We start from the raw sequence: 27,019 nt of genomic DNA on the forward strand, positions 1-27,019 counted from the left end.
GAAATTTTGTCTTGAAGACAACATTCAGAACAAAAATATATACAAAAAGCAAGACAAGCAGCTCATTCCCTTTCTCCTCCGTATCTCCCTCACCCAGTTGTGTCCCGATCGCTCCACATCGACGCGCTGTGTGCGCCAACAGGAATAAGGGCCTATAAAAACAGATCTAACTGATGGGATACATTCCTTGTCAAATCACAACCGTTTTATCACAAATTCTAAATGGACTGGTTGACTGAAGTAGGGAAATATCGCTTAGGTTACTTTGTGATTGACCCCTAGTTACCGCAGCCACAGAGTCAAAATTGGTGATATATCGTAAAAATTCCTGAAAACAAAAATGTGCTTTAAGGGTTAGGTTAAAGAACAGAAAGTAAGCGAAATTATAGAAACGGGCAGGCTTTTAACTTTGTGGCTGTGGTAACTAACATTAGGGACGACCCTACTTTGCAAACCGCTAGTTAGAATTGATCAGTGTAGGCTATTACCCGCTAGATATAGACAGGTTCCACACTGAAAATATGCAAAAACATTAGTTTGATAAAGTCAAAGAGCGTATTTTCATCAATCATTCATCCCAGGCCTACTCACCAGACAGATGTCTTGGCCATAATTCATCCCTATGCAGTGTTGACTGTAGAATTGGTCACCCATTTCCAAGGTACAGGCCAAAAAATAAACTAAATCGAACATCTGTTTATCGAAAAAGAAGATAGATTTTGGTTTGTAACCCTGAACTCAACTCAACATATTGAGGCCCGTTTCAAATGATCCCTCTGTGAGATTAACTGTTCCAGCCGTGAGATACACATCTCTTCTCTCTGTTCAAATGTATTTATAAAACCCTTCGTACATCAGCTGATATCTCAAAGTGCTGTACAGAAACCCAGCCTAAAACCCCAAACAGCAAGCAATGCAGGTGTAGAAGCACGGTGGCTAGGAAAAACTCCCTAGAAAGGCCAGAACCTAGGAAGAAACCTAGAGAGGAACCAGGCTATGTGGGGTGGCCAGTCCTCTTCTGGCTGTGCCAGGTGGAGATTATAACAGAACATGGCCAAGATGTTCAAATGTTCATAGATGACCAGCAGGGTCCGATAATAATAATCACAGTAGTTGTCGAGGGTGCAACAGGTCAGCACCTCAGGAGTAAATGTCAGTTGGCTTTTCATAGCTGATCATTCAGAGTATCTCTACCGCTCCTGCTGTCTCTAGAGAGTTGAAAACAGCAGGTCTGGGACAGGTAGCACGTCCGGTGAACAGGTCAGGGTTCCATAGCCGCAGGCAGAACAGTTGAAACTGGAGCAGCAGCACGGCCAGGTGAACAGGTCAGGGTTCCATAGCCGCAGGCAGAACAGTTGAAACTGGAGCAGCAGCACGGCCAGGTGAACAGGTCAGGGTTCTGTTGTCTTTTATTCTGTTATATTACATCATGTTTCCACTATCAAATAAAATAGTTGTCTTGACTGTGATAAGGGCTCGGGAAATAAGAGTATCTTGTCTGCTACATTAACAAAACAAGGCTATGACGTTGCACAGCCAGGGCCACACTGCTGAGCTGTTTAACCTTTTGAAGAGCGTGTTCCACGAAATATAATATAACCAGTTGATATTAAATTAAATTAAATTTGATTTGTCACATACACGTGGTTAGCAGAAGTTAATGGTCACATACACATGGTTAGCAGACGTTAATGGTCACATACACATGGTTAGCAGATGTTAATGGTCACATACACATGGTTAACAGATGCTATTGAGAGTGTATCGAAATGCTTGTGCTTCTACTTCCGACAATGCAGTAATAACCAACGAGTAATCTAACCTAACAATTTCACAACAACTACCTTATACACACAAGTGTAAAGGGATAAAGAATATGTACATAAAGAAAAATGAATGAGTGATGGTACAGAACGGCATAGGCAAGATGCAGTAGATGGTATCGAGTACAGTATATACACATGAGATGAGTAATGTATGGTATGTAAACATTACATAAAGATGGTAAGATGCAGTAGATGGTATAGAGTACAGTATAGAGTACAGTATAGATGGTATAGTGTACAGTATAGATGGTATAGAGTACAGTATAGATGGTATAGTGTACAGTACAGTATAGATGGTATAGAGTACAGTATAGATGGTATAGAGTACAGTATAGATGGTATAGAGTACAGTATAGATGGTATAGTGTACAGTATAGATATAGATGGTATGAGTACAGTATAGATGGTATAGATGGTATAAGTACAGTATAGATGGTATAGAGTACAGTATAGATGGTATAGAGTACAGTATATGGTATAGATGGTATAGAGTACAGTATAGATGGTATAGAAGTACAGTATAGATGGTATAGATGGTATAGAGTACAGTATAGATGGTATGTACAGTATAGATGGTATAGAGTACAGTATAGATGGTATACAGTATAGATGGAGTGAGTATAGATACAGTACAGTATAGATGGTATAGAGTACAGTATAGATGGTATAGAGTACTATAGATGGTATCACTGATGGTGTCACTGCACTGTGGTGTCACTGCACTGTGGTGTCACTGCACTGTGGTGTCAGCATGATGGTATAGAGTACACTGCACTGCACTGATGGTGTCACTGCACTATAGATGGTATAGAGTACTACTCTGGTGTCACTCTACTCTGGTGTCACTACTAGATGGTGTCACTCTAGATGGTGTACACTATAGATGGTATGTCACTACCATGGTGTCACTGCACTGTGGTGTCACTGCACTGTGGTATGTCACTCTAGACTCTAGTGTGTCACTGCACTGATGGTGTCACTGCACTGTGGTGTCACTCTAGACTCTGGTGTCACTGCACTGTGGGTGTCAGTATAGACTCTACTAGATGGTGTCACTCTACTGTGGTGTCACTATACTGTGGTGTCACTCTACAGTATTGGGTGTCACTGCAGTATAGATGGTGTCTCTGCAGTATGTGGTGTCACTACTGTAGTGTCGCTCTACTGTGGTGTCGCTCTACTGTGGTGTCACTGCACTGTGGTGTCTCTCTACTGTGGTGTCTCTCTACTGTGGTGTCACTCTACTTCGGTGTCACTCTGCTTTGGTTTCACTCTACTGTGGTGTCACTCTACTGTGGTGTCACTTCACTGTGGTGTCACTTCACTGTGGTGTCACTTCACTGTGGTGTCACTGCACTGTGGTGTCACTGCACTGTGGTGTCACTGCACTGTGGTGTCACTGCACTGTGGTGTCACTGCACTGTGGTGTCACTGCACTGTGGTGTCACTGCACTGTGGTGTCACTGCACTGTGGTGTCACTGCACTGTGGTGTCACTGCACTGTGGTGTCTCTGTATTGTGGTGTGTGTTGCATGGGACAGTCTCTGATTATCTTCCTGTTACCTGGGAGACGGCGTTCATCAAAGCATCCTCCTGATGATGCATGAGACGATTCCTTTATTTGTGCACACCATAAGGCGCTGGTCAATGTAGGGAATAGGGGCCATTTAGGACTCATCCTAAGGGTTCCCTGCACAGCAGCATCATTTATTTCCATAACTGTAATGTTACATCAGTCTAATGTTACCATCAACACCACCTAAGTTGCCTGCTCTAAATGGCTTCAGTAGTTATCTAATACCCCACCACTTCCTGACCATTACGAACCATTACGAACCATTTCTAACCATTACGAACCATTTCTAACCATTACTTACCTTTTCTAACCATTACTAACATTACAAACCATTTCTAACCATGACTTACCATTTCTAACCATTACTTAACATTTCTAAATCAAATAAAATCAAATTTATTTATATAGCCCTTCGTACATCAGCTGATATCTCAAAGTGCTGTACAGAAACCCGGCCTAAAACCCCAAACAGCAAGCAATGCAGGTGTAGAAGCACGGTGGCTAGGAAAAACTCCCTAGAAAGGGCAAAACCTAGGAAGAAACCAGGCTATGTGGGGTGGCCAGTCCTCTTCTGGCTGTGCCGGGTGGAGATTATAACAGAACTTGGCCAAGATGTTCAAATGTTCATAAATGACCAGCATGGTCGAATAATAATAAGGCAGAACAGTTGAAACTGGAGCAGCAGCACGGCCTGGTGGACAGGGGACAGCAAGGAGTCATCATGTCAGGTAGTCCTGGGGCATGGTCCTAGGGCTCAGGTCCTCCGAGAGAGAGGAGGAGAGAATTAGAGAACGCACACTTAGATTCACACAGGACACCGAATTGGACAGGAGAAGTACTCCAGATATAACAAACTGACCCCAGCCCCCCGACACATAAACTACTGCAGCATAAATACTGGAGGCTGAGACAGGACAAAACAGTCAGATAGATAGCGCCTGAACTGAAGGTTATTCGATTAATGCTATTAAGTGAGAAGTTAATTTTGGTTAGTCTTTCTAACCATTACGAACCATTACTTACCATTTCTAGCCATTACGAACCGTTACTTATCCATTACGAACCATTACTTACCATTTCTAGCCATTACGAACCGTTACTTATCCATTACGAACCATTTCTAACCATTACGAACCGTTACTTATCCATTACTTACCATTTCTAACCATTACGAACCGTTACTTATCCATTACTTACCATTTCTAACCATTACGAACCGTTACTTATCCATTACGAACTATTACTTACCATTTCTAGCCATTACGAACCGTTACTTATCCATTACTAACCATTACTTACCATTACTAACCATTTGTAGATCTGCTGAAAACCGAAATCTGATCAGAACAAAGAGGTTAAAAAATGACTAAGGTTTAACATATATTCTTTAGTTCAAATTAAATTATATTTATTGGAGGACTTTGCTGTATAATAAACGTCCACAAATGTCTTGTTAACAAACTATAGTTTTGGCAAGTCGGTAAGGACATCTTCTTTGTGCATGACACAAGCATTTTCCAACAATTTGTAAGTCGCTCTGGATAAGAGTGTCTGCTAAATGACTTAAATGTAATGTAATGTAATTGTTTACAGACAGATTATTTCACTTATAATTCACTGTATCACAATTCCAATGGGTCAGAAGTTTACATACACAATGTTGACTGTTCCTTTAAACAGCTTGGAAAATTCCAGAAAATGATGTCATGGTTTTAGAAGCTTCTGGTGGGCTAATTGACATCATTTGAGTCAATTGGAGGTGTACTTGTGGATGTATTTCAAGGCCTACCTTCAAACTCAGTGCCTCTTTGTTTGACATCATGGGAAAACCTAAATAAATCAGCCAAGACCTCAGAAAAACAATTGCAGACCGCAGATGGAGACGGGGGAGAGGCAGATGGATACAGATGGGGAGACAGATGGGGAGAGAGGGAGACAGATGGGGAGAGAGGGAGACAGATGGAGATGGGGGAGAGGCAGATGGAGGGGGATGAGGCAGATGGAGACGGGGAGAGGCAGATGGAGGAGAGAGGCAGAGAGGCAGATGGAGAGGGGGAGAGGCAGATGGAGACGGGGGAGAGGCAGATGGAGACGGGGGAGAGGCAGATGGAGAAGGGGAGGCAGATGGAGACGGGGAGAGGCAGATGGAGACAGATGGAGAGGGGAGGGGAGAGGCAGATGGAGACGGGGGAGAGGCAGATGGAGACGGGGGAGACAGATGGAGACGGGGAGAGGCAGATGGAGACGGGGGGAGAGGCAGATGGAGACGGGGGAGAGGCAGATGGAGACGGGGGAGAGGCAGATGGAGACGGGGAGAGGCAGATGGAGAAGGGGAGGGGGAGGGAGGCAGATGGAGACGGGGGAGAGGCAGATGGAGACAGAGGGGAGAGAGACAGATGGAGACGGGGAGAGGCAGATGGAGACGGGGGAGAGGCAGATGGAGACGGGGGAGAGGCAGATGGAGACAGATAGGGGGAGAGGCAGATGGAGACGGGGGAGAGGCAGATGGAGACGGGGGAGAGGCAGATGGAGGCGGGGGGAGGCAGATGGAGACGGGGAGAGGCAGATGGAGAGGCAGATGGAGACGGGGGAGGCAGATGGAGGAGGCAGATGGAGACGGGGGGAGGCAGATGGAGACGGGGAGAGGCAGATGGAGACGGGGGAGAGGCAGATGGAGACAGATGGAGACGGGGAGAGGCAGATGGAGACAGATGGAGAGGCGGGGAGAGGCAGATGGAGACGGGGAGAGGCAGATGGAGATGGGGGAGAGGCAGATGGAGACGGGGAGAGGCAGATGGAGACGGGGGGAGAGGCAGATGGAGACGGGGGAGAGACGGGGAGGCAGATGGAGACGGGAGACAGAGGGAGAGGGAGACAGATGGAGGGGGGAGAGGCAGATGGAGACGGGGATGGAGAGGGAGGCAGATGGAGACGGGGAGATGGAGAAGAGGTGAGAGGGAGACGGGAGAAAGAGACGAGGGAGAGGCAGATGGAGATGAGGAGAGAGGCAGATGGAGACAGATGGAGACTGGGGAGAGGCAGATGGAGACGGGGAGAGAGGGAGGCAGATGGAGACGGGGAGAGGCAGATGGGGAGGCAGATGGAGACGGGGAGAGACGGAGACAGATGAGAGAGGGAGACAGATGGAGACGGGGAGAGAGGGAGACAGATGGAGACAGGGGGAGAGCAGATGGAAACATGGAGATGGGAGAGGAGGGAGACAGATGGAGACGGGGAGAGGGAGGCAGATGGAGACGGGGGAGAGATGGAGACAGATGGAGCGGGGAGAGGCAGATGGAGACGGGGGAGAGGCAGATGGAGAGGCAGATGGAGACGGGGAGAGGCAGATGGAGACGGGGAGAGGCAGATGGAGACGGGGGAGAGGCAGATGGAAGGAGATGGAGACGGGGGAGAGGCAGATGGAGACGGGGGGAGACGGGGAGACAGATGGAGACGGGGAGAGACAGATGGAGACGGGAGAGAGGCAGATGGAGACGAGGCAGATGGAGACGAGGGAGGAGAGGGGAGGAGGCAGATGGAGACGGGGGAGAGGGAGACAGATGGAGACGGGGAGAGAGAGAGACAGATGGAGACGGGGGAGAGGCAGATGGAGAGGCAGATGGAGACGGGGGAGAGGCAGATGGAGACGGGGGAGAGGCAGATGGAGACGGGGAGAGAGGGAGACAGATGGAGACGGGGAGAGAGGGAGACAGATGGAGACGGGGAGAGAGGGAGACAGATGGAGACGGGGGAGAGGCAGATGGAGACGGGGGAGAGGCAGATGGAGTGCGAGGAGAGAGAGGGAGGCAGATGGAGACTATATAGGGAGAGAGGAGACAGATGGAGACGGGGAGAGAGGGAGACAGATGGAGGCGAGAGGGAGACAGATGGAGATGGACGGGGGAGAGGCAGATGGAGACGGGGGAGAGGCAGATGGAGACGGGGGAGAGGCAGATGGAGACGGGGGAGAGGCAGATGGAGACGAGGAGAGAGGCAGATGGAGACGAGGAGAGAGGGAGAGAGGGAGACAGATGGAGACGGGGAGAGAGGGAGACAGATGGAGACGGGGAGAGAGGGAGACAGATGGAGACGGGGGAGAGGCAGATGGAGACGAGGAGAGAGGGAGACAGATGGAGACGGGGGAGAGGCAGATGGATAGGCAGATGGAGACGGGGGAGAGGCAGGGGGAGAGGCAGATGGAGACGGGGGAGAGGCAGATGGAGACGGGGAGAGAGGGAGACAGATGGAGACGGGGGAGAAGCAGATGGAGCCGAGGAGAGAGGCAGATGGAGACGAGGAGAGAGGCAGATGGAGACGAGGAGAGAGGCAGATGGAGACGAGGAGAGAGGCAGATGGAGACGAGGGAGAGGCAGATGGAGACTGGGAGAGGGAGGGAGGGAGGCAGATGGAGACGGGGAGAGAGGAGGGACAGATGGAGACGGGGGAGAGAGGGAGACAGATGGAGACGGGGAGAGGGAGACAGATGGAGACGGGGGAGAGGCAGATGGAGACGGGGGAGAGGCAGATGGAGACGGGGGAGAGGCAGATGGAGACGGGGGAGAGGCAGATGGAGACGAGGAGAGAGGCAGATGGAGACGGGGGAGAGGCAGATGGAGACGGGGGAGAGGCAGATGGAGACGAGGGAGAGGCAGATGGAGACGAGGAGAGAGGCAGATGGAGAGAGGGAGACGGGAGACAGATGGAGACAGATGGAGACGGGGAGAGAGACAGATGGAGACAGATGGAGACGGGGGAGAGGCAGATGGAGACGGGGGAGAGGCAGATGGAGACGGGGGAGAGACAGATGGAGACGGGGGGAGGCAGATGGAGACGGGGGAGAGGCAGACAGATGGAGACGGGGAGAGAGGGAGACAGATGGAGACGAGGAGAGAGGCAGATGGAGACGAGGAGAGAGGGAGAGAGGCAGGCAGATGGAGACGGGGAGAGAAGGAGACAGATGGAGACGGGGAGATAGGAGACTCTGGACAGATGGAGACGGGGAGAGGCAGATGGAGAGGGAGAGAGGGAGGCAGATGGAGACGGAGAGAGGAGGCAGATGGAGACGGGGAGAGGAGGCAGATGGAGACGGGGGAGAGGGGACAGATGGAGACTGGGAGAGAGGGAGGCAGATGGAGACGGGGAGAGAGGGAGACAGATGGAGACAGGGGAGGGAGACAGATGGAGACGGGGGAGAGGCAGATGGAGACTAGGGGAGAGGCAGATGGAGGCGGGGGAGAGGCAGATGGAGAGAGGAGACAGATGGAGAATAGGGAGAGAGGGAGGAGAGGGAGACAGATGGAGACGGGGGAGAGAGGGAGACAAATGGAGATGGGGGAGAGGCAGATGGAGTGCAGATGGAGACGGGGGAAGGCAGATGGAGATGGGGGGAGAGGCAGATGGAGACGGGGAGAGGCAGAGGGCAGATGGGGAGACGGGGGAGGCAGATGGAGACGGGGGAGAGGCAGATGGAGACGGGGAGAGGCAGATGGAGACGGGGAGAGGCAGATGGAGACGGGGAGAGGCAGATGGAGACGGGGGAGATGGAGGCAGATGGAGACGGGGAGAGGCAGATGGAGACGGGAGAGAGGCAGATGGATACGGGGAGAGGCAGATGGAGAGGGAGACGGGGAGAGAGACGGGTTCAGGCAGATGGAGACGGGGGAGAGGCAGGGGAGAGGCAGATGGAGACGGGGGAGAGGCAGATGGAGACGGGGGAGAGGGAGACAGATGGAGACGGGGAGAGGGAGACAGATGGAGACGGGGAGAGAGGGACAGATGGAGACGGGGGAGAGGCAGATGGAGACGTAGGAGAGAGGGAAGAGGGAGGCAGATGGAGACGGGGAGAGAGGAGGCAGATGGAGACGGGGAGAGAGGGAGACAGATGGAGACGGGGAGAGAGGGAGACAGATGGAGACGGGGAGAGAGGGAGACAGATGGAGACGGGGGAGAGGCAGATGGAGACGGGGGAGAGGCAGATGGAGACGGGGGAAGCAGATGGAGACGGGGAGAGGCAGATGGAGACGAGACTCTGGAGGCAGATGGAAAGAGGAGAGGGGGAGGGCGGGATGGAGACTAAAGAGACAGATGGAGACGGGGAGAGAGGACAGATGGAGACGGGAGAGAGGGAGACAGATGGAGACGGGGGAGAGGCAATGGAGTGGGGGGAGAGGCAGATGGAGACTGGGGGAGAGGCAGATGGAGCGGGGGATAGGCAGATGGAGACAGGGGAGAGGCAGATGGGCTCTTCAGGCAGATGGAGACGGGGGAGAGGCAATGGAGCCCAGGGGGGAGAGGCAGATGGATACGGGGGATAGGGCAGATGGAGACTATAGAGTGCACTATGGAATAGGATGGTCTAAAGGGGAGTCGGGAGAGAGGCAGGATGGGAGGGACATGGGAGAAAGACGGGGGAGAGGGAGACGGGGAGAGAGTCGAATAGGGCTCTGGAGAGGGGGAGTAGGAGACATATGGAGAATAGGGCAGATGAGTCTAAAGTAGATGGCACTATATAGGGAATAGGGCTCTGGTCTACAGCATGGAGGGAATAGGGCAGATGGATAGTAGTGCACTATGGAGTCGGGAATAGGGAGACAGATGGAGCACGGGAGATAGAATAGACTCTGGGTCTAAAGTAGTGCACTATGTAGGGAATAGGGACAGATGGTCGGGGAGAGGCAGAGTGCACTATGGAGAATAGGGGGAGTAGTACACTAGATGGAATAGGGCTCTGGTCTAAAGTAGGCACTATATGGAATAGGGCTCTGGTCTAATAGTAGTGCACTATATAGGGAATAGGGCTCTGGTCTAAAGTAGAGGGAGATATGGTACGGGGAATAGGGCTCTGGTCTAAAGTAGTGCACTATATAGGGAATAGGGCTCTGGTCGGGGGGAGTAGTGCAAATATAGGGAATAGGGATCTGGTCTAGATGTGCACTATATAGGGAATAACCTGGTCTAAAGTAGTGCACTATATAGGGAATAGGGCTCTGGTCTATAGTAGTGCACTATATAGGGAATAGGGTTCTGGTCTAATTAAGAGACAGATGGAGAAGAGAGGGCTCTGGTCTATAGTAGAGCACAATAGAGGTAGGGCTCTGGTCAGTAGAGCACTGGGGTATTCCCGTCATGAATAGGCTCTGGTCGTATATTAGAATGGCTCTTAAATCATTAGAAATAGGGCTCTGGTCCAAAGTAGTGCACTATATAGGGAATAGGGCTCTGGTCTAAAGTAGTGCACTATACAGGGAATAGGGCTCTGGTCTATAGTAGTGCACTATGTAGGGAATAGGGCTCTGGTCTATAGTAGTGCACTATATAGGGAATAGGGCTCTGGTCTAAAGTAGTGCACTATATAGGGAATAGGGCTCTGGTCTATAGTAGTGCACTATATAGGGAATAGGGCTCTGGTCTAAAGTAGTGCACTATATAGGGAATAGGGCTCTGGTCTATAGTAGTGCACTATATATTGAATAGGGCTCTGGTCTAAAGTAGTGCACTATATAGGGAATAGGGCTCTGGTCTAAAGTAGTGCACTATGTAGGGAATAGGGCTCTGGTCTATAGTAGTGCACTATATATTGAATAGTGCTCTGGTCTAAAGTAGTGCACTATATAGGGAATAGGCTCTGGTCTAAAGTAGTGCACTATGTAGGGAATAGGGCTCTGGTCTAAAGTAGTGCACTATATAGGGAATAGGGCTCTGGTCTATAGTAGTGCACTATATATTGAATAGGGCTCTGGTCTAAAGTAGTGCACTATATAGGGAATAGGGCTCTGGTCTAAAGTAGTGCACTATATAGGGAATAGGGCTCTGGTCTATAGTAGTGCACTATATAGGGAATAGGGCTCTGGTCTAAAGTAGTGCACTATATAGGGAATAGGGCTCTGGTCTAAAGTAGTGCACTATATATTGAATAGGGCTCTGGTCTAAAGTAGTGCACTATGTAGGGAATAGGGCCCTGGTCTAAAGTTTTGCACTATATAGGGAATATGGCTCTGGTCTATAGTAGTGCACTATATAGGGAAGAGGGCCCTGGTCTAAAGTTGTGCACTATATAGGGAATAGGGCTCTGGTCTATAGTAGTGCACTATATAGGGAATAGGGCTCTGGTCTATAGTAGTGCACTATATAGGGAATAGGGCTCTGGTCTATAGTAGTGCACTATATAGGGAATAGGGCTCTGGTCTAAAGTAGTGCACTATATAGGGAATAGGGCTCTGGTCTATAGTAGTTCACTATATAGGGAATAGGGCTCTGGTCTAAGTAGTGCACTATATAGGGAATAGGGCTCTGGTCTATAGTAGTGCACTATATAGGGAATAGGGCTGGTCTGGTCTAAATAGTGCACTATATAGGGAATATTTTCTGGTCTAAAGTAGTGCACTATATAGGGAATTGGGCCCTGGTCTAAAGTAGTGCACTATATAGGGAATAGGGTTCTGGTCTAAAGTAGTGCACTATATAGGGAATAGGGCTCTGGTCTAAAGTAGTGCACTATATAGGGAATAGGGCTCTGGTCTACAGTAGTGCACTATATAGGGAATAGGGTTCTGGTCTAAAGTAGTGCACTATATTTTATTTTATTTATTTATACCTTTATTTAACCAGGCAAGTCAGTTAAGAACAAATTCTTATTTTCAATGACGGCCTGGGAACAGTGGGTTAACTGCCTGTTCAGGGGCAGAACGACAGATTTGTACCTTGTCAGCTCGGGGGTTTGAACTTGCAACCTTCCGATTACTAGTCCAATGCTCTAACCACTAGGCTAACCTGCCGGGGAATAGGGTCTAAAGTAGTGCACTATATATGGAACAGGGTGCCATTTGGGATGCAATCCATGAGAACAGGAGGGTTACACTGCTGCTTTTGTATGCTGTTTTGAGTGGTCATTTCAGTGGGAGGCACCAGAAGCTGGGCCAATGCACGTTAGTACTGTACAGAGAAACAAAACATGCTGTTCTCCTACAGAGAAAGGCCTTGGACTGAATGGGAGACACCAGAAGTCAGTTCGAAGGCCAGTTAAATAGAGGCAGGAAGTCCCTGGGTTCTGATGGGAGACACCAGAAGTCAGTTCGTAGGCCAGTTAAATAGAGGCAGGAAGTCCCTGGGTTCTGATGGGAGGCACCAGAAGTCAGTTCGAAGGCCAGTTAAATAGAGGCAGGAAGTCCCTGGGTTCTGTTGGGAGGCACCAGAAGTCAGTTCGAAGGCCAGTTAAATAGAGGCAGGAAGTCCCTGGGTTCTGATGGGAGACACCAGAAGTCAGTTCGAAGGCCAGTTAAATAGAGGCAGGAAGTCCCTGGGTTCTGATGGGAAGCTCCATTTACAGCATCATTCATGGTTTAATATGGAAACAAAAGTAGGATTGGGTTTAATAGGTTTTACACGATTAGAGCAGAGAGACAGACGGTTTTGTTGCATTTGAAGCGTGTCTTCTAGCAGATAAGACCAGCCGTCTATTGGTCTACTGGAATGGGTACAACAAGCCTCATGGTGTCAACAAACACAGAGATACAGAGAGATAGAGATAGATACACAGAGATAGAGCAGGAAGAACGGGAGGAAGTAGGATTTGTCTCTGTCCCTCCATGCAGGGATGCAGGGCAGCTCGGTGACATCATTGACAGTGTCCATCAGATGTTTTGTGAGTCATTATCTGTAGGGTGCCGGGCTTAAGAGGGTTAAAGTGATGTCAGACTGTTAGGAAACAGACAGAGAGGTAGAGAGGTACAGTCAGAATCTGTCCAAAACAAAGATCAAGCCTCCTATCTGAAGGTTCTTTTTCCAAATAGGATCCAACCGTGTCTGGTATGAGCTCCATAGCACCCTGCAGTATTATGAGATGGCCTAGCTAGCTCTGAAGCAACTGTCTCTCTGTCCAGGCTGATTATTCTCAACCAAGGCTAATGGTTGTGAGAACAAGGGTTCTAGCGCTCCGTAGGGCTCATTAAAATTAAATTAAGCTCTCCCACTGCCAGGTCACTTGTGGATAACTAATGCAATTACAGAGAGCCCACTTTGGGCAGGAATTATTTCAGCTCTGAGAAAATCTCCCCCTGAATTTCCCACTCTCCTCTCTCTCTCCCGCTCTCCTCTCTCTCTCTCTCTTTCTCCCTCTCTCTCCCGCTCTCCTCTCTCTCTCTCTCTCTCTCTCTCTCTCTCTCTCTCTCTCTCTCTCTCTCTCTCTCTCTCTCTCTCTCTCTCTCTCTCTCTCTCTCTCTCTCTCTCTCTCTCTCTCTCTCTCTCTCTCTCTCTCACCCGCTCTCCTCTCTCTCGTGCTCCTCTCACTCTCCTCTCTCCCTCCCTCCTGCTCTCCTGGGCTCGAGTTCCATGCAGCCAATATGGAAGGCAGTTGGTAAACAGCAGGCTCGGCAAGCTCCAGCATCCAGCAGGCTAGGCAAGCTCCAGCATCCAGTAGCCTAGGCAGCTCCAGCAGGCTCCAGCAGGCTAGGCAGGCTCCAGCAGGCTCCAGCAGGCTAGGCAGGCTCCAGCAGGCTAGGCAGGCTCCTGCAGGCTAGGCAGGCTCCAGCAGGCTAGGCAGGCTCCAGCAGGCTAGGCAGGCTCCAGCAGGCAAGGCAGGCTCCAGCATCCAAGGCAAGGTCACTGTAACATTACTCACTATCCTGTCGTTACCCACGGAGGGTTCATCTCCCTCACACTACAACCCAGAGGGTTCATCTCTCTCACACTACAACCCACAGAGGGTTCATCTCTCTCACACTACAACCCATGGAGGGTTCATCTCTCCCTCACACTACAACCCAGAGGGTTCATCTCCCTCACACTACAACCCAGAGGGTTCATCTCTCCCTCACACTAAAACCCAGAGGGTTCATCTCTCCCTCACACTAAAACCCACAGAGGGTTCATCTCCCTCACACTAAAACCCAGTTCATCTCCCTCACTAAAAGGGTTCATCTCTCCCTCACACTAAAACCCACAGAGGGTTCATCCTCTAAAACCCAGAGGGTTCATCTCTCCCCTCACACTAAAACCCACGGAGGGTTCATCTCTCCCTCACACTAAAACCCAGAGGGTTCATCTCTCCCTCACACTAAAACCCAGAGGGTTCATCTCTCCCTCACACTAAAACCACAGAGGGTTCATCTCCCTCACACTAAAACCCAGAGGGTTCATCTCTCCCTCACACTAAAAACACACTAAAACCCAGAGGGTTCATCTCCCAGAGGGTTCATCTCCCTCACACTAAAACCCAGAGGGTTCATCTCTCCCTCACACTAAAACCCAGAGGGTTCATCTCTCCCTCACACTAAAACCCACGGAGGGTTCATCTCCCTCACACTAAAACCCACGGAGGGTTCATCTCCCTCACACTAAAACCCACGGAGGGTTCATCTCCCTCACACTAAAACCCCAGAGGGTTCATCTCTCCCTCACACTAAAACCCACGGAGGGTTCATCTCCCTCACACTAAAACCCACGGAGGGTTCATCTCCCTCACACTAAAACCCAGAGGGTTCATCTCCCTCACACTACAACCCACGGAGGGTTCATCTCCCTCACACTAAAACCCACAGAGGGTTCATCTCCCTCACACTAAAACCCACGGAGGGTTCATCTCCCTCACACTAAAACCCACGGAGGGTTCATCTCTCCCTCACACTAAAACCCACGGAGGGTTCATCTCCCTCACACTACAACCCACGGAGGGTTCATCTCCCTCACACTAAAACCCACGGAGGGTTCATCTCTCCCTCACACTAAAACCCACGGAGGGTTCATCTCCCTCACACTAAAACCCACGGAGGGTTCATCTCTCCCTCACACTAAAACCCAGAGGGTTCATCTCTCCCTCACACTAAAACCCAGAGGGTTCATCTCCCTCACACTAAAACCCATGGAGGTTCATCTCCCTCACACTAAAACCCAGAGGGTTCAGGGTTCATCTCCCTCACACTAAAACCCACGGAGGGTTCATCTCCCTAAAATCTCTCCCTCACACTAAAACCCAGAGGGTTCATCTCCCTCACACTAAAACCCAGAGGGTTCATCTCTCCCTCACACTAAAACCCACGGAGGGTTCATCTCCCTCACACTAAAACCCAGAGGGTTCATCTCCCTCACACTAAAACCCACAGAGGGTTCATCTCTCCCTCACACTAAAACCCAGAGGGTTCATCTCCCTCACACTAAAACCCAGAGGGTTCATCTCCCTCACACTAAAACCCAGAGGGTTCATCTCTCCCTCACACTAAAACCCAGAGGGTTCATCTCCCTCACACTAAAACCCAGAGGGTTCATCTCCCTCACACTAAAACCCACGGAGGGTTCATCTCCCTCACACTAAAACCCACGGAGGGTTCATCTCCCTCACACTAAAACCCACAGAGGGTTCATCTCTCCCTCACACTAAAACCCACGGAGGGTTCATCTCCCTCACACTAAAACCACGGAGGGTTCATCTCTCCCTCACACTAAAACCCAGAGGGTTCATCTCCCTCACACTAAAACCCAGAGGGTTCATCTCCCTCACACTAAAACCCAGAGGGTTCATCTCCCTCACACTAAAACCCACGGAGGGTTCATCTCCCTCACACTAAAACCCAGAGGGTTCATCTCCCTCACACTAAAACCCACAGAGGGTTCATCTCCCTCACACTAAAACCCACGGAGGGTTCATCTCCCTCACACTAAAACCCAGAGGGTTCATCTCCCTCACACTAAAACCCACAGAGGGTTCATCTCCCTCACACTAAAACCCACGGAGGGTTCATCTCCCTCACACTAAAACCCACGGAGGGTTCATCTCCCTCACACTAAAACCCAGAGGGTTCATCTCCCTCACACTAAAACCCAGAGGGTTCATCTCCCTCACACTAAAACCCACGGAGGGTTCATCTCCCTCACACTAAAACCCACGGAGGGTTCATCTCCCTCACACTAAAACCCACGGAGGGTTCATCTCTCCCTCACACTAAAACCCACGAGGGTTCATCTCTCCCTCACACTAAAACCCAGAGGGTTCATCTCCCTCACACTAAAACCCACGGAGGGTTCATCTCTCCCTCACACTAAAACCCACGGAGGGTTCATCTCCCTCACACTAAAACCCACGGAGGGTTCATCTCTCCCTCACACTAAAACCCACAGAGGGTTCATCTCTCCCTCACACTAAAACCCACAGAGGGTTCATCTCCCTCACACTAAAACCCACAGAGGGTTCATCTCCCTCACACTAAAACCCACAGAGGGTTCATCTCTCCCTCACACTAAAACCCAGAGGGTTCATCTCCCTCAGCACTGAAAGTCCCCAAGGAGTTCAGTCCCCGAACACTGGAAAACCCAGAGGGTCCTCATCTCCCTCACACTAAAACCCACAGAGGGTTCATCTCTCCCTCACACTAAAACCCACAGAGGGTTCAGAGTCCCTCACATGGGAAAACTTCCAGAGGGACACTTCTCAATCCCAGGCCTCACACTAAAACCCCAGAGGCACATGGTTCATCTCCCTCACACTAAAACCCAGAGGGTTCATCTCCCTCACACTAAAACTCCCAGAGGTTCATCTCTCTGGCACTAATGCCAACTCCCCCAGAGGGTTCATCACCATCACACTAAAAAGCATGGGGTTCATCATGCTAAAACCCAGGGATGTTTTTCATCTCCCGGAACCCAACTCACATTGAGGAAAGATTCATGGAAAACCCAGAGGATTCTGATCTGCTACAGAGCGGAGGGTTCAGACTGGGGCAGAGGTTCATCTCTCCAGGACACACTAGCAACCCACAGATGGCTTCGGGATCTCCATCTCCCTCACAGTAAAACCCCCAGGTTCATCTCTCCCCACACTAAAACCATCAGAGGGTTCATCTCCCTCACACTAAAACCCACAGAGGGTTCATCTCCCTCACACTAAACCCACAGAGGGTTCATCTCCCTCACACTAAAACCCCCGGAGGGTTCAGGCTTCATCTCTCCCTCACACTAAAACCCAGGAGGGTTCATCTCCCTCACTAAAACCCACTGAGGGTTCATCTCCCTCACCCAGAGGGTTCATCTCCTCCACTAAAACCCAGAGGGTTCAGGGACTCCCTCACACTAAAACCCAGATGCAGTTCCCAGACCGCTGAGCCCTCACACACTGGTTCACAGAGGTTCATCTCCTCAGAGAAGAGGGTTCATCATTGGGAGTTCACACTAAAACCCAAGGGTTCATCTCCCTCACACTAAAAGTTTGGACAGTTCATGGCTCACACTAAAACCCATGAGGGTTCACTCCCTCACACTGGCAACTCGGAGGGTTTTTTGTCTGTAAAACGTGACAGAGGGTTCATCTCCTCACACTAAAACCCAGAGGGTTCATCTCCCTCACACTAAAACCCAGAGGGTTCATCTCTCCTCACACTAAAACCCACGGAGGGTTCATCTTCCTCACACTAAAACCCACAGAGGGTTCATCAAGATTCTCTCACACTTGAGAAACCCAGAGGGTTCATCTCCCTCACACTAAAACCCAGAGGGTTCATCTCCCTCACACTAAAACCCAGAGGGTTCATTTCACACTAAAACCCACAGAGGGTTCATCTCCCTCACACTAAAACCCACGGAGGGTTCATTCTCCCTCACACTAAAACCCACAGAGGGTTCATCTCCCTCACACTAAAACCCACAGAGGGTTCATCTCCCTCACACTAAAACAGACAGAGGGTTCATCTCTCCTCACACTAAAACCCAGAGGGTTCATCTCTCCACACACTAAAACCCACGGAGGGTTCATCTCCCTCACACTAAACCCACGGAGGGGAAGAAGAAACTCTTTGGCACTAAAATTGGAGGGTTCATCTTCCCTCACACTAAAAACCCACGGAGGGTTCATCTCCCTCACACTAAAACCCACGGAGGGTTCATCTCCCTCACACTAAAACCCACGTTTGAGGGTTCATCTCTCCCTCACACTAAAACCCACGGAGGGTTCATCTCCTCACACTAAAACCCACGGAGGGTTCATCTCTCCCTCACACTAAAACCCACGGAGGGTTCATCTCTCCCTCCCACACTAAAACCCACAGATGGTTCATCTCTCCCTCACACTAAAACCCACAGAGGGTTCATCTCTCCCTCACACTAAAACCCACAGAGGGTTCATCTCTCCCTCACACTAAAACCCACAGAGGGTTCATCTCCCTCACACTAAAACCCACAGAGGGTTCATCTCTCCCTCACACTAAAACCCAGAGGGTTCATCTCTCCCTCACACTAAAACCCACGGAGGGTTCATCTCTCCCTCACACTAAAACCACAGAGGGTTCATCTCTCCCTCACACTAAAACCCACAGAGGGTTCATCTCTCCCTCACACTAAAACCCACAGAGGGTTCATCTCTCCCTCACACTAAAACCCAGAGGGTTCATCTCCCTCCACTCAGGGTTCATCTCCTCACACTACAACCCACGGAGGGTTCATCTCCCTCACACTACAACCCAAGGAGGGTTCATCTCCCTGGCACTAAAACCCACAGATCATCTCTGGGACAAAAACCACGGAGGGTTCATCTCCCTCACACACTAAAACCCAGAGGGTAAAACCAGAGGGTTCATCTCTCCCTCACACTAAAACAAATCTCCTCACACTACGGAGAGGTTCATCTCTCACTAAAACCCTGTTCATCTCCCTCACACTAAAACCCAGGTGGTTCATCTCTCCCTCACACTAAACCCCGGAGGGTTCATCTCCCTCACTAAAACCCACGGAGGGTTCATCCCTCACACTAAAACCCAGAGAGGTTCATCTCCCTCACACTAAAACCCAGAGGGTTCATCACCCCTAAAACACACTAAAACCACTAAAACCCACGGAGGGAGAGGGTTCATCTCTCCCTCACACTAAACCCAGAGGGTTCATCTCTCCCTCACACTAAAACCCACAGGAGGGTTCATCTCCCTCACACTACAACCCACGGAGGGTTCATCTCTCTCACACTAAAACCCAGAGGGTTCATCTCTCCCCTCACACTAAAACCCAGAGGTTCATCTCCCTCACACTAAAACCCAGAGGGTTCATCTTCCTCACACTATGGTTCATCTGTCTAAACCCTCACATAAAAGGGTTCATCTCCCTCACACTAAAACCCATAGGGTTCATCTCTAACAACTGCAGAGGGTTCATCTCCCTGCTAGAAACCCATACGGAGGGTTCATCTCCCTCACACTAAAACCCAGAGGGTTCATCTCCCTCACACTAAAACCCAGAGGGTTCATCTCCCTCACACTAAAACCCACAGAGGGAGGGTTCATCTCTCCCTCACACTAAAACCCAGAGGGTTCATCTCCCTCACACTAAACCCACGGAGGGTTCATCTCCACTACTGCCACGGAGGGTCCAACCCACGGAGGGTTCATCTCCCTCACACTAAAACCCACGGAGGGTTCATCTCCCTCACACTAAAACCCACAGAGGGTTCATCTCCCTCACACTAAAACCCACGGAGGGTTCTACTCTCCCTCACACTAAAACCCAGAGGGTTCATCTCCTCACACTAAAACCCACGGAGGGTTCATCTCTCCTCACACTAAAACCCAGAGGGTTCATCTCTCCCTCACACTAAAACCCAGAGGGTTCATCTCCCTCACACTAAAACCCACAGAGGGTTCATCTCTCCTCACACTAAAACCCAGAGGGTTCATCTCTCTCACACTACAACCCACGGAGGGTTCTGTCTCCCTCACACTAAAACCCACGCTATAGGTTCATAGTCCTCCCCACTAAAACCCACGGAGGGTTCATCTCTCCCTCACACTAAAACCCACGGAGGGTTCATCTCCCTCACACTAAAACCCACGGAGGGTTCATCTCCCTCACACTAAAACCCACGGAGGGTTTCATTTCTCCTCACACTAAAACCCAGAGGGTTCATCTCTCCCTCACACTAAAACCCACGGAGGGTTCATCTCTCACTCACACTAAAACCCACAGAGGTTCATCTCTCCTCACACTAAAACCCACAGAGGGTTCATCTCTCCCTCACACTAAAACCCACGGAGGGTTCATCTCCCTCACACTAAAACCCACGGAGGGTTCATCTCTCCCTCACACTAAAACCCAGAGGGTTCATTTCTCCCTGCTAAAACCCACGGAGGGTTCATCTCTCCCTCACACTAAAACCCACGGAGGGTTCATCTCTCCTCACACTAAAACCCACAGAGGGTTCATCTCCTGTCACACTAAAACCCACGGAGGGTTCATCTCTCCTCACACTAAAACCCACAGAGGGTTCATCTGTCCCTCACACTAAAACCCACAGAGGGTTCATCTCCCTCACTAAAACCTACAAATCTCTCCCACACCCAGAGGGTTCATCTCTCCCTCACACTAAAACCCACGGAGGGTTCATCTCTCCCTCACACTAAAACCCACAGAGGGTTCATCTCTCCCTCACACTAAAACCCACAGAGGGTTCATCTCTCCCTCACACTAAAACCCACAGAGGGTTCATCTCTCCCTCACACTAAAACCCACAGAGGGTTCATCTCTCCCTCACACTAAAACCCACAGAGGGTTCATCTCCCTCACACTAAAACCCACAGAGGGTTCATCTCTCCCTCACACTAAAATGTCTGCAGCATTGAAAGTCCCCAAGAAGACAGTAGCCTCCGAAGTTTGGAACCACCAAGACTCTTCCTCGAACTGGCCGCTCGGCCAAACTGAGCAGTCGGGGGAAGAAGGGACTTGGTCAGGGAGATGACCAAGAACCCGAACTTCACCCTGTCAGAGCTCCAGAGTTCCTCTGTAGAGATGGGAGAACTTCCAGAAGGACACTTCAGCAATCAGGCCTTTATGGTAGAGTGGCCAGACGGATGCCACTCCTCAGTACAAGGCACATGACAGCCTTCTTGGAGTTTGCCGAAAGGCACCTAAAGACTCTCAGACCATGAGAAACAAGATTCTCTGGCCTGAATGCCAAGTGTGACGTCTGGAGGAAACATGGCACCATCCCTAAGGTGAAGCATGGTGGTGGCAGCATCATGCTGTGGGGATGTTTTTCAGCGGTAGGTACTGAGAAACTACTCAAGATTGAGGGAAAGATTCATGGAGAAAAGTACAGAGAGATCCCTGATGAAAACCTGCTCCAGAGCGCGCAGGACCTCAGACTGGGGCGAAGGTTCACCTTCCAACAGGACAACAACATTAAGCACACAGCCAAGGCAACGCAGGAGTGGCTTCGGGATAAGTCTCTGAATGTCTTTGAGTGGCCCAGCCAGAGCCCGGACTTGAACCTGATCAAACAGCTCTGTAGAGACCTGAAAATAGCTGTGCAGCGACGCTCCCCATCTAACCTGACAGATCTTGAGAGGATCTGCAGAGAATAATTATTTAACCAGTCAAGTCAGTTAAGAACAAATTCTTATTTACAATGACGGCCTACCCGGCCAAACACAGACAGTGCTGGGCCAATTGTGCGCCACCCTATGGGACTCCCAGTCTCCTCCGGATGTGATGTAGCCTGGAACCAGGGACTGCAGTGACACCTCTTGCACTGAAATGCAGTGCCTTAGACCGCTGAGCCACTCGGGAGCACTGGTTCCTGTCTTTTGAGTGAGAGCAAACCGTTAGAATGTAAAGCACGTTGTCGCTCATTGGGAGTTCTTTCTCTCTTTGTTAAGGTGTCTGCATGCTTCCCATCCGAAATAGTTTGGAACAGTTCGTGCCAAATTATGAAGACTTTTATAGTCCTGTTTTTTTTTTTTGTCTGTTACGTGAAGAGAGTCCTGGCAACTGAAGTCTACGCTCCTTCGTGATTGGTCAACAGTGGGGATTCTTCAATTAAGTGTTTGTTATCATTCAACAAACTAACTAATCGTTTTAATGCATATTTTTTAACTTGAGAAATACTGCACCAAACATCTTAGTTAGATGCAAAATTGCGCAACTAAGATCTCTTTGGCAAAAAAAAGTCTAAATAAATGACAGGCTTCTTGAGTTGTCTTCGATTAATTCTGACTATTTTGAGGAAGTGTATACTGGCTACGGCATCTCAAGATGGACAAACAGTACTATTGCAGCTTTTTTTCTTGTCTCTTCTGAAAGAAGAAGAGCAGATTACTGGTTGTGTTTGAATTAACTAGACTGAATCGTACTGGGGGAACCATCCCTGGCTCGTGTTCCTCTGATAAAATGATCAAACAGCATAACGGAGACGAGGAAGAAGAAACATTACATTTGGCCTTAATTGGATTTGCCTTGAAATGTCTCAATGTTGGCATGGTCCCTCTAATTTCAGTCATCTGTGTGAGTTTGTAGAAATGAACCCGCTCCATGTTTACGGGAACATTGTTTATTCCTATTAATGCTAACAAATGTATTTCTCTCTTTCCCAGGAGATTGCTCGTCATCTCCGTCCCGACTCGTTAAGAGCTCTGTATGGTAAAACCAAAGTACAGAATGCTGTCCACTGCACTGACCTCCCCGAAGACGGGATACTGGAGGTACATACATACTGGCATCTCATTCATCCACACATTTCAGAGTAGCTCTTAAAACACACAATCATTCATCTGTTTAGCACCGAAGCTCATAAGATGAGGAGTAGCATTGATGTTCATTCAGACTTGCTGTTTGTATCTCACAGTGACCAGACCAGGAACAGAATGGTTCTAGGTCCCAAATGGCACCTTATTCCCTACATAGTGCACTATGGGCCCTATAGGCCCTGGTCTAAAGTAGTGCACTATATACGGAATAGGGTGCCATTTGGGATATAGACTAAAGCAGCAACAGCAGGACAGTCTCATGACTCCAGTCTGTGGGCCGAGCCGCTACGCTACAGATCCCACTGGGAAAGAATAGCAGGGCATTTAGAAACAAACTTATTGTTTAGTAGGGCAGGGAGGGGGGGGGGGGGTCTGACCTGTTGGACGTCATTGTTGGGGAGGGAGGGAGAGAGCAGAGCTCCTGATCTGTTGAGCAGCGAGCAGAGCAGCCAGGCTAGGGACAAATGGCTCCTTGTTAATCATTAGCCTGGTGACTGGCTGAGCTGCCTAATACATTCCAGGGCCCAGACGAACCACTGTGGCCCAGCACAGAGCATAGAGGACCACTACACTGGACTGGGACCAGTCACGCACTGCTGTAGTCCTGTCTACTGCTATAGTCCTGTCTACTGCTATAGTCCTGTCTACTGCTATAGTCCTGTCTACTGCTATAGTCCTGTCTACTGCTATAGTCCTGTCTACTGCTATAGTCCTGCTATAGTCCTGTCTACTGCTATAGTCCTGTCTACTGCTATAGTCCTGTCTACTGCTATAGTCCTGTCTACTGCTATAGTCCTGTCTACTGCTATAGTCCTGTCTACTGCTGTAGTCCTGTCTACTGCTATAGTCCTGTCTACTGCTATAGTCCTGTCTACTGCTATAGTCCTGTCTGCTAGTCCTGTCTACTGCTATAGTCCTGTCTACTGCTATAGTCCTGTCTACTGCTATAGTCCTGTCTACTGCTATAGTCCTGTCTACTGCTATAGTCCTGTCTACTGCTATAGTCCTGTCTACTGCTATAGTCCTGTCTACTGCTATAGTCCTGTCTACTGCTATAGTCCTGTCTACTGCTATAGTCCTGTAACATACTGCTATAGTCCTGTCTACTGCTATAGTCCTGTCTACTGCTATAGTCCTGTCTACTGCTATAGTCCTGTCTACTGCTATAGTCCTGTCTACTGCTATAGTCCTGTCTACTGCTATAGTCCTGTCTACTGCTATAGTCCTGTCTACTGCTATAGTCCTGTCTATAGTCCTGTCTACTGCTATAGTCCTGTCTACTGCTATAGTCCTGTCTACTGCTATAGTCCTGTCTATAGTCCTGTCTACTGCTATAGTCCTGTCTACTGCTATAGTCCTGTCTACTGCTATAGTCCTGTCTACTGCTATAGTCCTGTCTACTAGTCCTGTCTACTGCTATAGTCCTGTCTACTGCTATAGTCCTATAGTCCTGTCTACTGCTATAGTCCTGTCTACTGCTATAGTCCTGTCTACTGCTATAGTCCTGTCTACTGCTATAGTCCTGTCTACTGCTATAGTCCTGTCTACTGCTATAGTCCTGTCTACTGCTATAGTCCTGTCTACTGCTATAGTCCTGTCTACTGCTATAGTCCTGTCTACTGCTATAGTCCTGTCTACTGCTATAGTCCTGTCTACTGCTATAGTCCTGTCTACTGCTATAGTCCTGTCTACTGCTATAGTCCTGTCTACTGCTATAGTCCTGTCTACTGCTATAGTCCTGTCTACTGCTATAGTCCTGTCTACTGCTATAGTCCTGTCTACTGCTATAGTCCTGTCTACTGCTATAGTCCTGTCTACTGCTATAGTCCTGTCTACTGCTATAGTCCTGTCTACTGCTATAGTCCTGTCTACTGCTATAGTCCTGTCTACTGCTATAGTCCTGTCTACTGCTATAGTCCTGTCCTATAGTCTAACATACTGCTATAGTCCTGTCTACTGCTATAGTCCTGTCTACTGCTATAGTCCTGTCTACTGCTATAGTCCTGTCTACTGCTATAGTCCTGTCTACTGCTATAGTCCTGTCTACTGCTATAGTCCTGTCTACTGCTATAGTCCTGTCTACTGCTATAGTCCTGTCTACTGCTATAGTCCTGTCTACTGCTATAGTCCTGTCTACTCTATAGTCCTGTCTACTGCTATAGTCCTGTCTACTGCTATAGTCCTGTCTACTGCTATAGTCCTGTCTACTGCTATAGTCCTGTCTAACATACTGCTATAGTCCTGTCTACTGCTATAGTCCTGTCTAACATACTGCTATAGTCCTGTCTACTGCTATAGTCCTGTCTACTGCTATAGTCCTGTCTACTGCTATAGTCCTGTCTACTGCTATAGTCCTGTCTACTGCTATAGTCCTGTCTACTGCTATAGTCCTGTCTACTGCTATAGTCCTGTCTACTGCTATAGTCCTGTCTACTGCTATAGTCCTGTCTACTGCTATAGTCCTGTCTACTGCTATAGTCCTGTCTACTGCTATAGTCCTGTCTACTGCTATAGTCCTGTCTACTGCTATAGTCCTGTCTACTGCTATAGTCCTGTCTACTGCTATAGTCCTGTCTACTGCTATAGTCCTGTCTACTGCTATAGTCCTGTCTACTGCTATAGTCCTGTCTACTGCTATAGTCCTGTCTACTGCTATAGTCCTGTCTACTGCTATAGTCCTGTCTACTGCTATAGTCCTGTCTACTGCTCTACTGCTATAGTCCTGTCTACTGCTCTACTGCTATAGTCCTGTCTACTGCTATAGTCCTGTCTACTGCTATAGTCCTGTCTACTGCTATAGTCCTGTCTACTGCTATAGTCCTGTCTAGTCCTGCTATAGTCCTGTCTACTGCTATAGTCCTGTCTACTGCTATAGTCCTGTCTACTGCTATAGTCCTGTCTACTGCTATAGTCCTGTCTACTGCTATAGTCCTGTCTACTGCTATAGTCCTGTCTACTGCTATAGTCCTGTCTACTGCTATAGTCCTGTCTACTGCTATAGTCCTGTCTACTGCTATAGTCCTGTCTACTGCTATAGTCCTGTCTACTGCTATAGTCCTGTCTACTGCTATAGTCCTGTCTACTGCTATAGTCCTGTCTACTGCTATAGTCCTGTCTACTGCTATAGTCCTGTCTACTGCTATAGTCCTGTCTACTGCTATACTGCTATAGTCCTGTCTACTGCTATAGTCCTGTCTACTGCTATAGTCCTGTCTATACTGCTACTGCTATAGTCCTGTCTACTGCTATAGTCCTGTCTACTGCTATAGTCCTGTCTACATATAGTCCTGTCTACTGCTATAGTCCTGTCTACTGCTATAGTCCTGTCTACTGCTATAGTCCTGTCTACTGCTATAGTCCTGTCTACTGCTATAGTCCTGTCTACTGCTATAGTCCTGTCTACTGCTATAGTCCTGTCTCTACTCTATAGTCCTGTCTACTGCTATAGTCCTGTCTACTGCTATAGTCCTGTCTACTGCTATAGTCCTGTCTACTGCTATAGTCCTGTCTACTGCTATAGTCCTGTCTACTGCTATAGTCCTGTCTACTGCTATAGTCCTGTCTACTGCTATAGTCCTGTCTACTGCTATAGTCCTGTCTACTGCTCTACTGCTATAGTCCTGTCTACTGCTATAGTCCTGTCTACTGCTATAGTCCTGTCTACTGCTATAGTCCTGTCTACTGCTATAGTCCTGTCTACTGCTATAGTCCTGTCTACTGCTATAGTCCTGTCTACTGCTATAGTCCTGTCTACTGCTATAGTCCTGTCTACTGCTATAGTCCTGTCTACTGCTATAGTCCTGTCTACTGCTATAGTCCTGTCTACTGCTATAGTCCTGTCTACTGCTATAGTCCTGTCTACTGCTATAGTCCTGTCTACTGCTATAGTCCTGTCTAGTCCTGCTATAGTCCTGTCTACTGCTATAGTCCTGTCCTGTCTACTGCTATAGTCCTGTCTACTGCTATAGTCCTGTCATACTGCTATAGTCCTGTCTACTGCTATAGTCCTGTCTACTGCTATAGTCCTGTCTACTGCTGTAGTCCTGTCTACTGCTATAGTCCTGTCTACTGCTATAGTCCTGTCTATAGTCCTGTCTATAGTCCTGTCTACTGCTATAGTCCTGTCTACTGCT

General features: G+C 49.2%; 1 protein-coding gene across 1 annotated transcript in view; it reads left to right on the forward strand.

Annotated features, from left to right (window-relative positions):
- nme7 (NME/NM23 family member 7) overlaps nt 1-22,886 on the forward strand; it is a 115,446-nt gene extending 92,560 nt beyond the window's left edge. The window contains exon 11 of the mRNA XM_064952846.1: nt 22,734-22,886. Within this exon, the coding sequence (XP_064808918.1) occupies nt 22,734-22,886 (153 nt within the window). The remainder of the gene's footprint in view (nt 1-22,733) is intronic.
- Nucleotides 22,887-27,019: the final 4,133 nt, after the last annotated feature.

Source organism: Oncorhynchus masou, chromosome 31 (genome assembly GCF_036934945.1).
Source record: "Oncorhynchus masou masou isolate Uvic2021 chromosome 31, UVic_Omas_1.1, whole genome shotgun sequence".
Classification (NCBI taxonomy): Eukaryota; Metazoa; Chordata; class Actinopteri; order Salmoniformes; family Salmonidae; genus Oncorhynchus; species Oncorhynchus masou.